The 19829-nt window shown below is 32.0% G+C and overlaps 5 protein-coding genes across 9 annotated transcripts; 2 read left to right on the top strand and 3 right to left on the bottom strand.

Annotated features, from left to right (window-relative positions):
- The first annotated feature begins 154 nt into the window (after positions 1 to 154).
- Positions 155 to 7343, top strand: LOC124432977. The gene is made up of 2 exons (XM_046982399.1): positions 155 to 290; positions 969 to 7343. Exon 2 carries the CDS (start codon positions 998 to 1000, stop codon positions 6470 to 6472), a length of 5475 nt encoding a protein of 1824 aa, XP_046838355.1. The 5' UTR covers positions 155 to 290; positions 969 to 997; the 3' UTR covers positions 6473 to 7343.
- Positions 6767 to 10381, bottom strand: LOC124432987 (cilia- and flagella-associated protein 251-like). The gene is made up of 8 exons (XM_046982435.1): positions 10255 to 10381; positions 10027 to 10156; positions 9865 to 9954; positions 9683 to 9808; positions 9498 to 9589; positions 9155 to 9389; positions 8785 to 9058; positions 6767 to 8723 (listed from the first exon to the last, which is right to left on the bottom strand). Exons 2-8 carry the CDS (start codon positions 10081 to 10083, stop codon positions 8458 to 8460), a joined length of 1140 nt encoding a protein of 379 aa, XP_046838391.1. The 5' UTR covers positions 10084 to 10156; positions 10255 to 10381; the 3' UTR covers positions 6767 to 8457.
- Positions 10382 to 11547: 1166 nt separating this feature from the next.
- On the bottom strand, positions 11548 to 13156 carry LOC124422037 (cilia- and flagella-associated protein 251-like). Its single transcript, XM_046957921.1, has 8 exons — positions 13058 to 13156; positions 12845 to 12991; positions 12667 to 12770; positions 12433 to 12587; positions 12245 to 12360; positions 12051 to 12171; positions 11853 to 11982; positions 11548 to 11758 (listed from the first exon to the last, which is right to left on the bottom strand). Exons 1-8 carry the CDS (start codon positions 13154 to 13156, stop codon positions 11575 to 11577), a joined length of 1056 nt encoding a protein of 351 aa, XP_046813877.1. The 3' UTR covers positions 11548 to 11574.
- Positions 13157 to 13416: 260 nt separating this feature from the next.
- Positions 13417 to 18340, bottom strand: LOC124432984 (thioredoxin reductase 1, mitochondrial). 5 transcript variants are annotated; one of them, XM_046982422.1, is made up of 8 exons: positions 18154 to 18340; positions 15599 to 15822; positions 15387 to 15517; positions 15082 to 15311; positions 14752 to 14966; positions 14481 to 14663; positions 14048 to 14406; positions 13417 to 13894 (listed from the first exon to the last, which is right to left on the bottom strand). In XM_046982422.1, exons 1-8 carry the CDS (start codon positions 18302 to 18304, stop codon positions 13765 to 13767), a joined length of 1623 nt encoding a protein of 540 aa, XP_046838378.1. In that variant the 5' UTR covers positions 18305 to 18340; the 3' UTR covers positions 13417 to 13764. The 5 variants fall into 5 exon arrangements, with proteins under 5 accessions (XP_046838378.1, XP_046838381.1, XP_046838380.1 ...); XM_046982425.1 differs by lacking the exon at positions 18154 to 18340 and adding an exon at positions 16741 to 16987; XM_046982424.1 differs by lacking the exon at positions 18154 to 18340 and adding an exon at positions 16199 to 16328.
- LOC124432991 (C-factor) lies at positions 16515 to 19792 on the top strand. Its single transcript, XM_046982443.1, has 5 exons — positions 16515 to 16648; positions 17910 to 17961; positions 18639 to 18829; positions 18900 to 19052; positions 19133 to 19792. Exons 1-5 carry the CDS (start codon positions 16523 to 16525, stop codon positions 19355 to 19357), a joined length of 747 nt encoding a protein of 248 aa, XP_046838399.1. The 5' UTR covers positions 16515 to 16522; the 3' UTR covers positions 19358 to 19792.
- The last annotated feature ends 37 nt before the right edge of the window (positions 19793 to 19829 follow it).

The following is a 19829-nucleotide window of genomic DNA, read 5'->3' on the forward strand; positions in this document are numbered from 1 at the left end:
ACGCAATAAAAAGTCGCGCCGTTCCTTTGCCATTCGATCTCGCCGACCGGCCACGCTCGGACTCTACGGCATTGTCTCCTCGGAACACGTCGTTAAAACATAACGTTGATGTACTTCATCTTTGACGCGACTTCGATCGCTCTTTCGTCTCTGAAGACGGGCCAAGGAGGGAAAATCAAAGTATGCAGGATCATCACGTATGAGACTTCATAATGTTTTCATCCAAGATATTGTACGAGATAGAGTTTACGTATTTTGGAGTAAACATTTGCGTTCTTAAATTAATGCAGGTACGGATCTTCAGATTATATATATATATATACATATATATATATATATATATATATATATATATATATATATATTTTTTTTCCTTTTCTTCTACTATTTAAGTTGTATTTTGTAATCGATTAATCGAAATAAATTCTTCATTATGTTCTAAAAGTAATTATCAAGCGTATTAATTTATGTCTTGAATTGAAGAATAATTATCTAAGAATCTTATTAAATATTACGATGAATTTGTAAGTGCATTAATGTTAAGCTTTACACGATATATATTTCATCCTATGATGAAATAATCTTCTTCCTATATAACGTTACATTAACTTCTTCTAGATCGACAATTTTATTAAGGAAATATTTCATTAGGAAAAAAAAAGAAAAAAAAAAAAATAAGTAGAAAGAATGAGGTTATGTATTTAATATTATTTGCATTCTTGGATAATTTAATGTACAGATAAAAATAATAATTTTTGGTCATTTTCTTTCGTTATCTACATACTATTGTTAATAATTACTTAATTAATATTTGTGTATATTTCTCTAACCTTTTTTTTTTTTTTTTTATGTACATGTATACATATATACATATACATATACATATACATATACATATGCATATACATAAAGGATGACATCAGAAAGATTTTCCATAAAAGTTAAAAGATTTTATTATTATATTTCAGGTAACATTGTTCTAGCAGTCTGCATTATTATGGAAGATGAAGATGGTGAGAGTAAAATTATGGACATGTGGAGCATTTTGGGAGATCAACAGCTCAAAGATCCAACATTTGGCAATACTCTAAAACATTCTGTTGATAACGTGTATATCGATACGATCGAAGAAGGGAAACGAATAAATAGATATAATTCAGTAACTCCTAAAGATTCACCAAGTAGGAATACTGGATCGAAAATTGTATTCAAAGGTTTTAAAAAACGTATCTTGGCTCAAGCTCAGGAGATACAATCGGTTGCTTCTAAAAACTTTTCTCAAGAGCAAATATCCCATTCTAATGTATCAGGAAAAATTAATAAAGAAAAAAGAAGCGAAAGTAAAAGGGGGAAGATAACAGAGTATGCTCAATATTTGGGACTTCAACCTTCTTCAAAGTTAAAGTGTTCTAAGTGTCATTCTTCTACAAATTCTACTTTCACGAATTTAAAGCAAAGTCAGTGCGTGTGTAATACTGCCATGGCACCGATGCAAGGATTACCGAGCACGTCTGAAACATCCTCTCAATCACATGCTGCTAACTTTAAAATTACAAGGAAAGTATATTTGTGCGCAGCTTGTGGTACTTATTTTGAAAATTGGAATTTGTTTTTACATATGAGGGATATACATAAACGCCATATATGTCTGTTTTGTCTAGGAATGTTTGGACAAGCAGAAAGATTATCTTATCATTTATCTAAGAAACATAGTGTACCAGAAATGGGATTTAACTCTGTTGAAGACTTTTACAGTGCTTTCAAAGGATCATGTTATTTGGTTTGTTGCACTTGCGAAAAGATGTTCTCTGAAACAGATAATTTCTATAACCATTTTTGTTCTCCCCCGACTAAACAGGAAGCTTCTACAACTGTCTGCTCTTTATGTCAAACAGGCTCGCATGCAAATACTTGTGCTCTAGCAGTTGAATCTAATAAAGAAGCAGATCCTGTGGTACCTGTTACGACGACTGTACAAACAGGAACGGTATCAACGTTTGTCGTTGAGAAACCAGCAAATGGTAATAACAAAGGAACGTCAAGAAAAGTAATTAAAAATAATAGGAATAAACATGGGGAGGATAGTATATCTAATTCTTGTCAGCAACATGCGAAAAAGGTTAATGCAAAAGCACTTACTTCACAATCTAATGAAAATAAACTTTCCTCAGATACAGTGATTAGAGATGGAAATATACAAGATGAGATTAATGTAACCAGGGATACGGTGTCAGAAACGATAATGGAGGTATCCAAATGTATTGACGATTCCCGTAGCAATGAAGTAGAGCAAAAAGAAGATCATACATCTTCTATAGTAAAAGCATCTCCAGAGAATTCTTTAATTCAAAATAATAATGAAATTGAACCCTATGATAGTGTGACTCAAACTATTATGGAGGTTTCACGTTGTACAAATGATACTGAGGAGGACGAAGATATACCAAAAGAAAATAAAACTGATGCAATGATATTATTTGATGCAGACATAACTAGTAATGGAAAATCACAGACTGAAAATAAATGTAATAAAATGGATAGCATTCCTTTAGAAACCACGACAAATGAAGAATTACACGAAATTAATTCTGAGCATCAAATAAGAAAAGATATGGATCTAGCGGAGAAAGATGAAAAGGTAGAAGAAATATCTAAAACAAAGTTTGACTTAGAGTCTCACTCATCGTCGAGTCCTGTTCATAGTCCAATTAGTCGATCGTTATTTAGTCCCCAACATGAATCACAGCAAGATCTTCAACCAAAGGAAGAATATCCCGACGATGGTAGTAAACATGTTGAGGCTGCACCGCCTACAGAATCTCAAACGTCAGTTTCGTTTAATACTGCCCCAGCGTCTGACAGAAGTTTAGTAATTAAAATTTGTACAAATAAGAATTCGCAATTTTCTGTAAGTTCGACGGGAAATGTAGAAACTCATAATATTAGTAGAGATTCCGAAGAGAATAACAATGCAGAAGAATCAACATCAGAAGAGAAGCTCTTAAGTCTAACACAGAAGGATAAGGATAATGTAGAAAGTAATCAAATAAACGAAGCCGATAGTGATTCCGATAGCTATAAATTAGCTGTAATAGATAGTAATGCGGAAGATGATATTAATGAATTAGATCAATCTGAGGATATAGCGGCGAAACCTAAATCAAGCATGGAAATGAAAGAAAATGCGAGTGTTCACGAAGAGAAAGAGGAATTCGGTATAGGTGAAAATGCGAATGGTGAATTTAGCACAACAGAACCGTATAATGATGTGAAAAAAGATGCCATAAATTGTGCTCCAGAATTAGCATCCCAGCCGAGCGACGGTATAGTTTTAGCTGGAGAAGATGTCCCACCTATAGATCTTAATGTCGAAGGTACATTAGATAGTACAGAGATAGAAGACTTATTGAAAAAATGTATAGAAGCAGCTAGTCCGTTTTGTGTCTACTGCAATCACGCACGCCATATAGCTGTAAATGGAAAACAATTAGGATTACATATGCTTTCTGAGCATAAATTTCATCCACAGCATCCGGCTATAATTATACAACCGGAACAATTTACGGTAAGAGTTAAAAAGTCTCTGGAGGAACTCGAAACGAATTACTTCAATCTCGATACGTACAGCAGCACAAATGGTACCTATAATATTCAAACTGTTAGGACATATGAATGTTTTCACTGTAGATATAATTCTGCAATACACAAAGAACTATATACTCACCATCGAAAAATGCATCAAAAGACAATTTTAATTTGTATAATGTGTAAATCAACGTTTTATAGTTACAGTGAATTGTTATGTCATTTATGTCCAGGCGTATATTCTCCGAATATAAATGTAAAGTATAGATGTTGTCTTTGTTCTATTAGTAGTCTTCCATCTGCATTCAGATTAATGGTACATTTACGAAAGAGTCATCATGCTTGCGACGTATGCTTGGAGACTACTGGAAATCAACAACGATTGTCGAATCACGTATGGAAGCACAAGCTTCATCATTTGTGTTATCGATGCGGCATCGCGTACAGGAACAAGCCCGATATTACGAAACACCTTTTCTGGAAGCACGGCACCGAAAGTGTTCTATGTAAAAAATGTTTACAAAAGAAATGGCCGCATATTTATCATTTCTGTATCCCACCTACGGCTTTCGTTTGCGAAGAATGTGGTTCCAGCTTTAGTCGCGCAGTAGCGCTAAAAGTTCATAAAAGATTACATTCGGGAGATCAACCGTACTCTTGTAGCGAATGCTCCGAACGTTTCATCTCACAAAGGCTCTTGACTAAACACGAAGAAAGTCATAAAGAGCCACCACCCGTAGACGTTTGCACGGTAGATGCGACGAACAATCAGCTTTCGATTGTCGATGAGAAATCTGATAAAGATAAAACGAATACCGTGGATCACTTAGCGTTGAGCACCTCGGAAGGTACAAAAGATGTTAAGGAGACTGTAAAAAAGGTGGTAGATGTTTATGATTTGCCACCGCTCAATTTATCCTCCGATAGCGAGAGCGAAACCGAAGAAGCGAAGGACGATGTCAAGAAGAATGAGGAAAGCGCGGAGAAAAATGAGGTAACCTCCGAGCGAGGTAACACGGAGGAAACGGTGTCACCTTTAATATCCGCTAAAGCAGCATCACCGTTACAAGCTAATGATAATATAGCAGATGAAGAGGAAAACGAAGAGGAAAAGAAACAAGAAGCGAAAATAATGGATGGCATTTGGGATAATTTTAAATCATATACGGCCAGCTTGGAGATGCAGGAATCGGTCAATCTTTCCAACAAAGAACCCGAACCTGAAATAGACGTTGCATTTTTGAGGAGTATAGTTTTGGCCGATCACGATTATTGCGTCGTATGGTCGGAGAAAGAAAAAAATACCGAAGCCGTAGCTAAAGAAGATGAGAAAGGAACGGGTAACGTCGATTTCTCTGATTACACCAACAACAAGCTACAAAGAAGCCCATCCGCTGGTAGTTTAGCACAAAATACTGGCTGTGAGAGCGATGTAAATAAGAAAAAAGGGAAGAGTCCTAAGAAGAAGAAACAAAATGGTAGTACATCTTCGAGCGATTCTTCTAGCGAAAGCGACTCGAGCAGCTGTTCCTGCGGTACCAATTGTAGTTGTAGTAGCTCGTCGTCCGGTAGTTCCTCGAGTTCCAGTAGTAGCTCCGATTCCGATAGTTCTGCGTCGGAAAGTTCTCCCCGTAAATCGTCCAATCGTAAAGAACGTAAGAAGGAAAAGGAAGTTGATCAGAAGAATCAACCTGGTGCCGCAGAAAATGAAAATAAGGAAGCACCGATCGAAGTGGACAATGTAACCGACGTACCCATCGAACCGATTTCCCTTCCCAAACCATTGTTAAGGGAATCGGATTTAGAAACGGACGAGACCCTAACGGACGAGGACTTTTATGACGAGCATCCGCAGCAACTTGCTAATAAATTATTGGCAGAAAAGAGAAATCAGCTGTTGTTGCTTGCAGCCGTTGCACCAGCTTCGACGGAATCGGGAATTCCATTGAACAACGGTATAACGGACGAAAGTTGTGTTACTCCATCGCCCAATCCAACGCCCAGCGTCGAGGATCAACCGCAGCAACAAAAAAAGAAAGTAAAAACGAAAAAACGTAAACGGGGCGAGAGGGGTAAGCAACGCGTCGTTACTACTCCAATGGTGGAATCATTGAAGCTTAACATTCCTAAAGCGTATTATCAGAAGAATTCAAACTTCTCCGTCTCCTCGGCAACGATGATCGGCCATCATCAACATCATCAGCTTGGTAGATCGTCGACGCCGAATCTTATCACGAACGATATTCAAACGGCTGTAACGGCGGTCGAATCTCATCCTCATACAAATCAGAATATCGGTGGTAGCGGTTCCGAAACGGAGAACAAAAGATCATCGAAGAGGAAACGTATACCAAAGCGTTTTTATGGCGACTCCAGCGACGAGGAGACGGAGAAGCAGCCGACAATGAAATGGAGGAAGGTCGTCGAGGCACCGTCTTTCGTACCTGCACCGAATCCCAAGCCTCTACAGCAACGATTATCTTTTGGTGGAAAGACTGTGGCTTATAGGTCGAATGTCGTTGAGACTCATACCGAATCGCTTTTGAACGTGACGGCAACATCCGCGACGGAGTCCGAGGGACCGGCAGATAGTAGTAGCGAATCCAGTGGTTCCGATGTTGAAATGTCGATTCAACAGCAATCGCAGAGCCACGTTTCGGAGAGCAACCCACCGATTACAGAGCGTCCAGTTAATCTATATTGTTACTGTCAATGTCCCTACGACGAGGTATCCGAAATGATCGCTTGCGACGGCGAGGACTGTCGCATCGAGTGGTTTCATTTCGAGTGTGTCGGCATTATGGTGCCACCTAAGGGCAAGTGGTATTGTCCAGACTGTAGGAAAAAGCATGGTATTGTGCAAAATAGAGAAGACTATTTCGATTGATAACGATAGACGGTGCCTGCTTCGATCTTCTAAGGATAGCATGGATATTGTGAGTGACCGTTTTAAATCTTAATACCAAGCTCACTTAAAATTAAGTTTAGACGTACTCATAGCGTTTACCTTTCTTTCTTCTTGGTAAAAAAAAAAAGAAAAAAAACAAAAAAACAAAAAAACAAAAAATGATATACGCTGTTCCATGTTGATATTTTTCTTAAGCCAATAACAAGAATGTTTGTATATAATTGTAAATATGCCCTAGAGTTTATAACAATGAAATAAGGTTTTTTGTGTACATTTGTTTGTACTTCTTTTAACGATGAAATGCCGTGTATAGACTTCAATTTAGATGATAGGCGGTGTGTAACATCGGTTTTTAGGACTGTAGACTGCATTGCGCCAGGGATGCAAAATTTCTTGAATGTGAAGAGAGAGAGAGAGAGAGAGAGAGAGAGCACGCGCGCGAGAGTGGGGAGGGCTGTGTTTTATGAATTCAATTTACAGTTGCGCCCGATCCGACAGTCGGCACTGCTGGCGGTGTCCATGCCTCCATTGTACGAACAATCGTTTAACCATGTGCTTGACTATTGGTTTTTGATGAAACGTTGAACCTCGGTTGTGAAGTCGGGATATTGATACGAATCACGGTCCATTTTATAGCTGGAATAGCTTCAATTTTATAATTTAATGTGTTAAGTTTCTTTGATGTTATTTACTTAACGCGTTAACGTTGAAAAGAAATAGATGCTCTCGTCGTCTAAAATTTGTTGATCTTACTTTTTCTCTTATAGTTTCTTCACGCTTTTAGAAAAAAAAAAAAAAAAAATATGGTTCATAAAACAAATGGGTCTTTCGTTATTTCTAGTCTATCGCGTAACGCGTTGTATGGAGAGAGAAAAGAAAAAAAAAAGAAAAAAAAAAAAAGAAAAAAGATAGGAAAAAAGATGTTCTTCATTACAGATATGGATGACACTGCAATTATACACCTTGCTACGCTAATTCAGCGCTTCAAAAGTTATTGGGCCTATTATCAACATTGTTTCTCTTACAGATTGCGGATCCATTCGCAATGGCATAATCCTGATTAATGCATATTCCATTTAAATTAGAAATGTGTAAATGACATACCGCTGGCACTGCGTTGCTATAGGTGTCGAGATCAAATGAACAAATAAAACAATACTTACAGTTAGAACTATCGTAGCTCAGATAAGGAAATTGCGTTCCTAATGGGACAAGCGGTGTAATAATTAGTCGCATAAGATGGCACAAGACATACGACTGCTGATCGTGTAATATCATGCAGCACATTGTTAGTATATAATTTTTAATAAATTTCTGCCTATACTTCTTTAAGTCCATTTCATAAAGTTATTCTTGAAATCTGCCGCATTAATGCCTGGATGTATTATCGCTTTTATCGTAGCTTTTGAAAACATTTCGGATTAATGTTAATTAAAATATCTCAATTTTTTCTTTCTTATTAACACAAAAAAATTAACTTGATAATTCAAAGTGAAGTGACTTTAACTCATAACGAAATTATCCGAAATAAATACTATTAAAAATATGTTTAGATCATTGATCAGTATTATGAAATGGATATAGAAGAAAGGGATAGTTCTTCTATTGTCATTGAAAATGTTTCAGTTTTACAAATTTTAATCTCGTACATATTTTTAATAAGATTATTAAAAAAAAAAAAAAAAAAAAAAAAAAACTTTGATCATATACTGCGCTTATTTTGATTGCAAATTTAAATATTTTTATTAATGAAAATCTTTCAAATAGTGCAATCGTCCTTTCCTCTCTTTCTCCCCGTAAAATTAATTGAAACATGTAACGCAAGATAGACACGGTTTTTCCATCATTTCTTTATTATCTTAGATAACTTTCATAATGTATATAAAAATTGAGTAAAAAAATTGTATCGGCAGTGCGGCAAACATCACGTAATTTTATTCTCAGCCCTCATCTTCTCCAACAAATCAACACCCAAAATAACCGTGACAAAATCTTTGTAAGATATCCTCTGTATCATAAAATAATAATACATTAATTTTCGAAAGCCTATTTAATAGCGTTTGATTCATATAAGTCAGTACAATTGTTACTCTTACCGATGGTAGAAAATCGAAATTTATAGATGTAGATATTTGTCCTTTTGAATCTGCAAAATGTTCTATATTGGCATCCTCCGAAGGGATAAGCAGTTTTAGGTATGTATATGCTTCTTCTAATGTCAGTGGTTCACCTTTCAATGAAGTCGTAATTCAAGTTATAGGAAAAAATACAATGAAATTAAAATTACTAACCGAGAAGTTTCTTATCTTCCAAGATATTATTCTCTGGGTATGTACCAAATAAGATATTCATAAATTGATCTCGAGTTAATATTAAATCTTCGTCATTACTCAAGTCTTTTTCGCAGAAACTTGCGAAAGCTTTTTTCATTTCTTTCATAGAATATCCAAATACAGGCCGATGATTGATGTAAAGTTTAACAAAATCTTCGAAAGTAATTTCCTCCAATAATTGTCCCGTTTCCGCATAATTCCTATAGGATACTTCACGCATAATGTTTTCCAGCTAAAAGATTTAAGACATAATTATCTTCAAATAATTGTGCTTAAAGTATAGATAAATGTTAATTGTTAAGTAATATAAATCAACGCTTAATCGTACTTCTTTGTTACTAGGGAAATAACCAACGGCTCGCATTAAATTTGGTATTTGTTTAATAGAAGCCATATCAGAAATCTTTCTTGTTTCGATAGTATTTTCTCCTTGTTGTAAAATCTGTGCGTAGTAGAATAAATCTTGCATTTCGTTAAATAACCACCCATTTTTACCACCTTTTATGAAACTACAAAATGGAGACAATCCTTCTCCTCCTAAGCGTTTCATTATATTTACTGATCTATAACAAACATATACTCTAGTCTTTTTATATTTTTAATAATATGTAAATTTTTTCTTTGAAGATTTGACGAGGTGCTTTGAAGTATAGTTAAGTTTTTCTACAAACCTGAATTTTATCTTCCACATTAAAACACAAGAATCTCTATATCCCATAGTAAATAAGATACTGTTTTTACAATCCACAGCGAATCCAGTGATCTAATGTGCTTATATTCTTTTTAATAAAAGTTTGTACAATAAAAAAAAAATATATATATATAGAGAGAGAGAGAGAGAGAAATAATAAAATACCTGACGCGGATGTCCAGTAAGTCCTATGTTTGTATAAGGATTGCCATCTAAAGGAAGAATTTGTAGACCTATTTCTTTATCAGTTGAAAATACCATATAGATGTTATTATTTTCTTTTGTTAATATCTGGAAACGAAAAATTATAATGATATGATCAATGAAAATCCCATAGTGTCAGATACTTTAAAACGTTGTACAGGCGTCCCAAATGTTGCGTTCACATAAGTTCCACGAATCATCCTTATTATATCATTTAATAATTTGTACTTGTACTGAAATTGTAAAATATATTAATATATATATATATATATATATATATGATTCGTTCAATTTTCATAAATTACTTCAGAATTCGATATCACAAAAAAAGTCTCAACTCCGATTTGCGGATACCATTCCATGTACAGAGGAGTAGCTTTTGATTCAATTCGATCTATCTGTAAAATTTTTAATCCTGGATCCGGATATGGTCCACTATTGTTTTGATATAGATATATTATTATATACGTATAATATTCTACATATGGCAAATATTAAAAAAAAAATATATATATATATAATTTTTCGTTTACCTAACTTTTAAATCATATTCGATAAGATCTTTATCCTCCCCTAAAGAGAAAAGTCGAGGAATTGAATCGTCTCTAATAGAAGGTCCAAATAACACTTGTCTGATTGGTAAACAATGTGAATGACATTTTCCAATTAAATTCCAAATATTAGTTTCATTTAGGAATTTTGAATCATTTTTTTTGAATACTACGATAGATAGAGCATCATCCTAAAAAAAAAAAAAAAAAAAAAAAGTAAATGAAATAAAGATTTACGTAAGTATTTTATTTATCGCTGAAAAAATACTTAACGGAATAAGCCATGTAAGTCGAACATTTGGTAAAGGCAACAATACGAATAGATTGAGACGAATGTTTGTAAGGAAATTCATCTAACAATTCCAATGTTAGTGGATGTAATACCCATAAAGTACCATTTTCCATACCACAGATGAGTAAATCAGCTGAGAAAAAAGACAATTTTGCATTAGCATTTGTTAGAATTAATAATTTCATTCGTAAAAGAAAAAATGTTGATTGAAAAGATGTTACAGCGTACATGTTGGAGAATATTTGAGGGCAGTAATGGCAGTCAAACTTTCATGCGTTTGTGGACAGCTAATATAAATTATTTGATTCTTTTTCGTTTGATCATTAAAAATCGTTTCGAAATTTGGTAGATCTGGAACTTTTCTGGATATAATCAAGCTACATTTCTCATAATCGTATAAACGTAAAATACTCTCTCTATTTCCCGTGATAAGATAAGTACTGTAAATGAATTTATTAGTTTTCATTTTATAAAATATATTTTTTCAATTAAATTTCTATACCTTTCCGGATGTGCATCTAAACTCGTTACATGGGCAGCATAATGTTTCGAAATGAATTTGCATTTTAAATTTGCAATATCTAATAAAGCAAGTGTACCTTTTGTTGTAGCTATGACAAATATCAATATACATATATACATATATATGCATGTATATTCATTTTATTCAATTCGCTATATACTATTTTTATGAAAAACACTTACACACAAAACTATTTCTAACGATGAATCTAGAACGTTGTAGGGTCGCGTCGGTAGCTACGTATGTTGAATTTTTCTGGTCGTAGTAATATTTTGGAATAGATTCTATATTTACAGTTAAATATGACAATTTTTTATCCATCTTATCATTCAAATATTTTACATCTTGAAAAGTATCATTTTCTTCTTGGCTTACAAAATTTTCCATAAATTCATATTCTATGTCGCTTTTTAATTCGTCCGTGCTGTTTCCATCACTCAATTCGACTATTTGAAAAATATAATATTTTTTTAAAAAAGAAGAAGCTTTATATCATGTCAAGCTTACTATCTGTTTCACTGATAATGTGTACAGGGCCAAGTAATTTAGAGCATAAATCGAAACTGATCGATTGAATACATTCCAGTTCACGATTTTGACACCAATACAAAAGTTTTAATTCATTATCGTAAAAATTAATTCGTCCATTAGAATTGCCAGTAACAATCATTCTATATATTGAAAAAATAGTTCATGATCAAATCTAAATATCTCCAAAACTCATTAAATTTTTGCTCGAAGAATTATTATTTAATTAATCGATACCCTTCGTAATTAAGAATTACAGTGATATTGCAAGTTTGTAATTTTATCGATTTGATATGCTTCTTTTTAAAGTTTTTATCTTCTACAGCATGCTCGACGGTATAAACGTGGCTCCAGACTAATACAAAGCCTGCAGAACAAATCATGATCAAAGAAATTCTAATCATTTTAATACTTCTAAAGTCAAATGCTTTTTACCGGTAGTTGTTGCCGTTAACGTATTCGACGTTTTTGTAATAAAAACAGAACTATTCAAAATTCCAAAATGACCATATTTTCCAATTATTTTGGGCCGATAATAGCTAAGTCCATCTTGATCCTAATGAATGATGAAATCATATAAATTTACATTGAAAATTCTCTTCATTGTATTGGAAATTCGAATTACAAACCCAAGTAAAAAAAAGTACGTGATGATCAGTAGTCAAAGCAAATCGTTTTGGAAAGTCATTGTCGAAACTGATCTCTTTAACTCTATCCAAATGTATTTCCGATAATTCAGCGATTGCTAAAAACACAAATATATCTAATAAATATTTTATACGTAAATGTGAAATAGCTAATATTCCATTAAAATAACCATCTGGTTTATCTCTTCCGTATGTCCACAACCAAAAATAAACATTTTGTAATTTTTCATTGCCAACGGTAACGATGTACTTTGCATTTGGACTGATACGTGCTGCTGTCAAGCCATTTATACCGTGAGGCTCGAATAAAGTGCAAATAGGTATCCTTAACAATAATCACGTATATACGTTTTTATACGCATTATAGACAAGCATAGTTTTCATAAAAGATTAATATTTTTTACTTGATTTCGGTATCCCAAATAATTACCGCACAATCCTTTTCAAAATCTGCCGTCAGTAGCCATTTACCATCGTTCGAACTTGACAATGTTCTAACAGCAGTTTTCTAAATATTATATCGACTATGATTAATTCAATTAAGCGATAAATCTCATAAATTACACGTGTCTCTATACTAACATGACCTTGAAGAGGTAACATTTCATTAGAGCTATAATCATATATCATTGCAATATGTGAAGAAGCGAACGCAATTAATGTTCGATTTTTAGTCGTTAAATTTATTATAGGGACGTTTGGATTAAAGCCAAAAGAGTAATGTAGTTTCTATAAATAATAATTAATTTTATAATTAAAATAAATATAATATATTCAGAAATGAGCGTTACCTACATATGGGCACATGTTAAATTCTGATATCTCCTTTTTCGTATTACTCTTTGACAGATTGATTGATGTTTTTTTATCAGAATTTATAAAAGACGATGCCATTTTAATACAATGTTTATACAACGTATTTTCAATCTTTCATGAAATATTTCTTTCATGAAATATATTGATTTGAGTTCTCGTAACAGTTGAAAAATACTACGAAAATCAAGAAAGAAATTTACGCAGCGAAGTGACGTTTTTCTTACCGGAAGTAATGCATGTGTAAGCGTGTAATTTAAAAATTTTCACTTATAAATATTATAAAAATATTTAATAAAATTAAAACATTTACAAAGGATATTGATAATAAACAAAAAATGTTATATAATCATTCTCATTTATTCAGACAAAATGATAAAGTTACGATAAACATTATACAGTAGATATTTTTTTATTGTATAAAGTAATTTATAAAGTTGTTGTTTTATTTCTTATAACATTTTATGTACTGCAATATATGGTCATATAAAATAACAATATTTTTCTTGTTTTTTTTTTTTTTAATTAATTTATGTAAAAAAAATGCATTAAATCCAATTCATTTGTTTTGTTATTTAAGTAGATATCCATCCTATTATCGATCACTTTAAAGATATATCGTAAATCGTCTTGTAAACTATTCTTTAATAGCAGTAGCTAAAAGTACATCCTTTAAGACTGTATTCAGTTTAACTACAACAACTTTGTGGCTTAGGATCTAATCCTGAACGTTTAGTAATATGTATACGTGTAAATTCCTCAGCGTTAGTTGGATGAATACCAACTGTAGATTTAAGTATTGGGAATGTTATGTTACTTCTGAAAAAGCAAATTTTACAGATGAATGAATTATATATTCTTTGGATTTCTCGTTAAAAAATTCTTGAAACTCGTTTACGTGTTTAAAAATGTACAATTCTGACGTTCCTGCCAAAAAAAAAAAAAAAAAAAAAAAAAAAAAAGAAAACTTACTTAATAGCTGCCGCAAAACCTTGGATTACTTCACCAGCATTTGGACCAATAAAATGCATGCCCAAAATTCTCTGATCACCATTTCTAAATGCAATGACCTTAACATAACAATGAGAAACATCTTTCTGAGGCAAGAAAAATTCTGTAGGCTTATAATATGCGTGATAAACTTCTATTTCGTCTGCTCCATGTTTAGATATAGCATCTTCTTCACTAAGTCCAACGCAACCATATTCTAAAGGAGTAAATATAGTCGTAGCTACATTTGTATAATCCATTTTTTCCTTCGAATTACCAAACAATCTTTTAGCTAAGAGTTTTCCCGCGTGTATAGCAACGGGTGTCAATTCAGGCTTTTTCTGTAAGTATTTAATAATTAATGTTAAAATAAATTATTGCACTTGTTATTTCAAATAAATTATTGATATCTTACATGAAGCACATCACCGACTGCATAAATATTCGGTACGTTCGTTTGCTCATTGTCCGCGTCAATTTTGCCACTATCAGAGAGAACTTTAACTTTAGCATTTTCAAGTTTTAATTCTTTTGTAAGAGCTTGGCGACCAATAGCAAATAAAACAGTGTCATAAACATCTTGATGAACTTTTCCCTCCTAGAAGAGACAAATTTTAATTAACTACTTAATTAACGACTTATACATTAATATATTTATATATCCTAATATGATGATCAAGACATACATTATCAACCCAATCAACTAAAAGACGACCATCAGCTTGTTTATCAATTTTCTTAGGCTTAGCTTGATAAATGAAATGAACGCCACGATTTTTCATTTCTTCAGCTACCATGTTAACTATTTGTTGATCAAATCCTCTAAGCACAATTGAACGTACCATTACTGTTGTATCATAACCTAAACCATTCAAAAATCCTGCACATTCTAATCCAATATCTATGCATTTGTTAAGAAATATACTTTGCTTGTTATACTCAATAACATAAAGACTTAATAAAAGTTAAATTTGTATATTATAAATTATAAATAACTAAATAATAAGAAAGGATACATCCTGCACCAACAACAAGAGTTTTTCCTGGTTCATTTTCTAAACTGAAAATATCATCACTGCTAATACCATATTCTAAAGCACCAGGAATATCAGGGTACTTTGGCCTTCCACCTACCGCAATTAAGATATTTTCTGCGGTAATAATTTTTTCTTCTCCATTTTTCGATATACCGACTATGGTATGAGCATCTTTGAAATATCCCAGAGCATTGATATAATCTACCATTCTGTATTAAAATAAAAATATAATATTAGAAAAGAATAATTAAAAATACATCTGTCACGATGCATTTAATACTAACTTCGTTCTTAATTCTACCCGTGTTACCCAGTTAACTGATTTAACGTGATTTTGTACAGCAACTTTTAAATTTGTCCAATTGTTTACGATAGTTTTTGAATCAGGTAACACCCATCCAAAAGACTGTGCTTCCTATAATCAATATTTATGTATGCAAATCTTATATAATGGAAATTAATATAGAATATTATACTTATATATCCTTAAACTTACATGTATAGCCTCGCCAAGTAATGCAGCTTGATGCATCAATTTTTTTGGTATACATCCTACATTCACACAAGTACCACCTAAGCCCCACGTAGTTCCTCTTGGAGACGGAGTAACAAAATCTAATACTGCAACTTTTGCTCCAAGTTCAACAGCCTCTTTCGCTGCTGCTAAACCACCCGATCCTCCGCCAATGACCAAAAGGTCATAATTAAAATTATGTTGAGCTAGAATAAAAGTTGTTGTATTAATTATATCCGATATTTAATTTAAACTATTTCGCCTATTACATAATTATATGTTAGATATCTATCGTAGGTTAAGTTTAATGCATACAAATTGTTACATATACAATAACAATGGTATTTAATGAAAATTTGAAACACGAACAAAATTTCGAATGAACTTGATGAAAAATCCTTAATTTTTATAATATATGAAAAGAATAAATTAGGTTTGATTGATGTCGAAGTTTAAATGTTCCGCCTATTATCAGATATAAATAAATAATTATAATACGGTGTAAAATAAAAGATGAGAAACGCCTTTCGTGTTACGAATTACGCACACATAAGATGTGCTATCGGCACTCACTGCACATACAAGCCATTGCGGCTTTCCCATAAAAGAAGTTGCATCCGGCATGTGACAACTCGAATAATTTGCTGTGCGATGTTCGAGATGACACGAGCCTCGCGAGCAGTATTAAAGTCGCCATGATTATCGCGCTCGTTTTACGAGCACGTGACGTCACACTGATGATGCTCGTTTTAACGATTAAAACGGTCCACGCAATATTGTTTCGTTAGTATTCTAACGCACGCGTTCTAGCTAACGCGAAATTAGAAAAGTCCGTTCCATAAAAAAGAAAAAAAAAAAAAATTCGAAAGGTGCTTCGTGTATCGGAATAAAACGTTAATAAAAGAAATGAAATCGATTTTAATAACCGGTAGCAATCGTGGCCTGGGTCTTGGATTAGTGAAACATCTCGTACAATTACCCAAACCACCAGAAAATATTTTTGCAACTTGTCGAGACTTAAACAAAGCGACGGTAAGATTGACTGTGACGTAGGAATCGGCAAAAATTGGATGACGTAAAGACCGTATGAATGAATTCATCGAATCAAAATAAGACATGCTTACCGATCGGCGCCATGAAAATTTTCTTTTAATCCTCGTTTCCCCTTTTTTTTCCTCAAGTAATATCACTTAGAGTTTTTCTTTGTGAATCGAATGAAACGATATTATACGTTTTTAATTTGGCAAAAATAATATTACGAATTGTCAAGAAGAAAAAAAATGATTGGAAGACCTTAACGCTCAAAAAAGCTTTAATATACTGAAGTGTCACGAACAAATACCGTTCGTTGTGTTTTATCGCCATCTGTTGATCGGAAAAAGCGCGAATATCCCTACCATCCCACATTCCATGATGTTTCAACGAATTAGATAGTACCTGGTCTTTGATAGAACAATGACTCACGGTGATTGTCAAATATTACGCAAGCGCATCAAGGACGCGGGATAAATACAATTAGATATCGAAATTGCCAATTACAAAAACCAGTCGAGTCATTCTTTTATCTTTTTATCTTTTTGAACATTTTTCAATTATCAATCTTATCGCTTTTCCATCTTTAACAATTTAACATTTTTTTTTTTTTTTTTTTTTTTTATTATAACATTTCAATAATATTACAATTGTTTACTTTTCAAATTAGCCCTAAACGTTCAAACAAATGATATCATCGGCGTTACATTTATCGATATTAATGATAGTGTTGTAATCTTTAATTGTAACCTTTTCATACCTTTGTAATTCTATTAATACGCGTTATACTACGCAGTTGTATAATGATTTAGCTTATTTAGCTGAAACAATAATACCCGTCATGTTTACATTTCCAGAATCCAATGATTTTTTCACAAATGCGCAGATAAGTTAGTTTGAGATGATTAGACAGATTACGTGATATAATCATAGATTAATAAAGAAGACATATGTACAAAGAATTCGTAAATTAAAAATGAAAATCGTCATATTTATCGTTAAAAAAGAAATCGATTTATAAGCAGCTGAAAATTTTATTGTTTTATTAATTCTATTAGTTACATTCTTCGAAAATGAAATATAAATTGTAAATATAAAAAAAAAAAGAAAAAAAAAAGAAATAAATAAATAAAATAATATAAAATAATAAACAAGTTTTTAAAGTACATTTGTAATATAAATTAAATCTCAATTTATAAAATGATGTTCAAGAATTTATTGATATTGTTTGTTATAATAAATAGATTTTTTTCTAATCTAGGAACTGAAAGAACTTGCTGAGAAATCAAGAAACATTCATATCATTGAAATAGGTAAACCGCATTCTATGAATTACTAAGAACTCTGCATGTGTTATTTTAAGCAGAAATCAATAAATACAATGACATTACATTTAAGACGTATGACGAATGATTAAGAAATCCAACTCAAATACAATTTAGAACAATAAAAGGATTGATCTTTTATTCGTATAGAAGTTATATTTTTAATATTAAATTACTTACAAAAGACGAAGTTTTCGTATTCCAAATTTTCATTTTTCTGAGATTCCTCATTTTCATTTTCCAAATCACTGGAATCTGATTCAATTGTTTGTGTTTTACTATGACAAGTTAAACACCATGATCTTTTTATTTTTAATATATGTAATTTCATAATTTGTACAATATCGTGGAAGAAAAAAATATTATGACTACTTGAAAGTATTACGACGAATGCGAAAAGGCGGTGTAAATTGTAGTTGAATAAAAGATATGATTTTACCAACGTTACGTTAATCAATACATATGTACATATGTATATACTATGTATTCACTATCAGATAATTCTTGTGCTTTTAGTGATATGGAGAAGAATAATTATTTATTAGATCTCATATCTACAATAATTTGATATAACATAATGTAACATATTATTTTGAATGTATTATAATTAAATACATTATAATATTAAATTATTTTTTATTAATATTATTGTAAATTATTTATAGATTTAACTAACACAAGTAATTATCAAAAAATAGTAAATACTGTCAAAGAAAAAGTAGGATCTGCAGGACTCAATGTTCTTTTTAATAATGCTGGAATTTCACAAAAATTTACAAGACTTGGTATGGTTAAGAAGGAAAATCTGACAAATACTTTTCTTATTAATACAGTAGCTCCAATTATGTTGGCAAAGGTTCAATTATATTTACGTTATTAATATTATTTTGAAAATATATTATTATATGTTAAAAATATTTTTATAGACACTTCTACCATTAATAAAGATTGCTGCTAAAAACAATGACATTGAAAAAGGTATGAATATAAACAGAGCTGCTATTATCAATATGACTTCAATACTTGGCAGTATTACACAAAATGATCAAGGAGGTTTTTACTCGTATAGATGTAGTAAGGTAGTTCAAGCAATGTTACCATGATTGTGAATTAACAAGTATTTTGACTTATAAACAATATTTATCTAATATTTTTTTAGGCAGCTCTTAATGCTGCAACAAAATCTATGAGTATAGATTTGAAAGATGATGGGATTTTAGTTGTTTGCTTACATCCTGGATGGGTGCGCACCGATATGGGAGGAAACAATGCACCCTTAGATATTGATACCAGTGTTTCCAGCATTTTAAATCTTATGGAAACACTTTCTGAGAAACATACTGGTTCTTTTCTTCAATACAACGGTACGACTTTACCATGGTAATTTTTTGCTGAAAAATATGCTAGTAATCGTAATATTAAATCGTCCGATTTTGGAAGTACAACTTAAAATAAATTAAAAAATAAAATCCACTGTTAAATTATTAAATTATTAAGAATCCACTGTTAAGAATAAAAAAAATATATATATATATATATATATATATATATATATATATTATTCTTATAGTTGAGTTTCTGCAATATAGTTACATATTACTTTCATAAATTTTTATTTTGACTTCTGCTTCATGTTTTTTATTAACTATCTATCTACATAATTTCAATTTTGTTTATTTCGTTATTCTCAGAAGGATTTGAAAAGGGCAGTTGTCAGTTTTTGGTCATTATAATTATATGTAACATTCTATAGTGCGATTCTTAAAAATAAGATATACGTATGTTGTACAATGTTATAAAGTTATATACTCTTGTTTAATTTAATGACTTTTTAATGCCTAATATCAAATCTCAGT

This window comes from Vespa crabro, chromosome 2, assembly GCF_910589235.1.
Source record: "Vespa crabro chromosome 2, iyVesCrab1.2, whole genome shotgun sequence".
Classification (NCBI taxonomy): domain Eukaryota; kingdom Metazoa; phylum Arthropoda; class Insecta; order Hymenoptera; family Vespidae; genus Vespa; species Vespa crabro.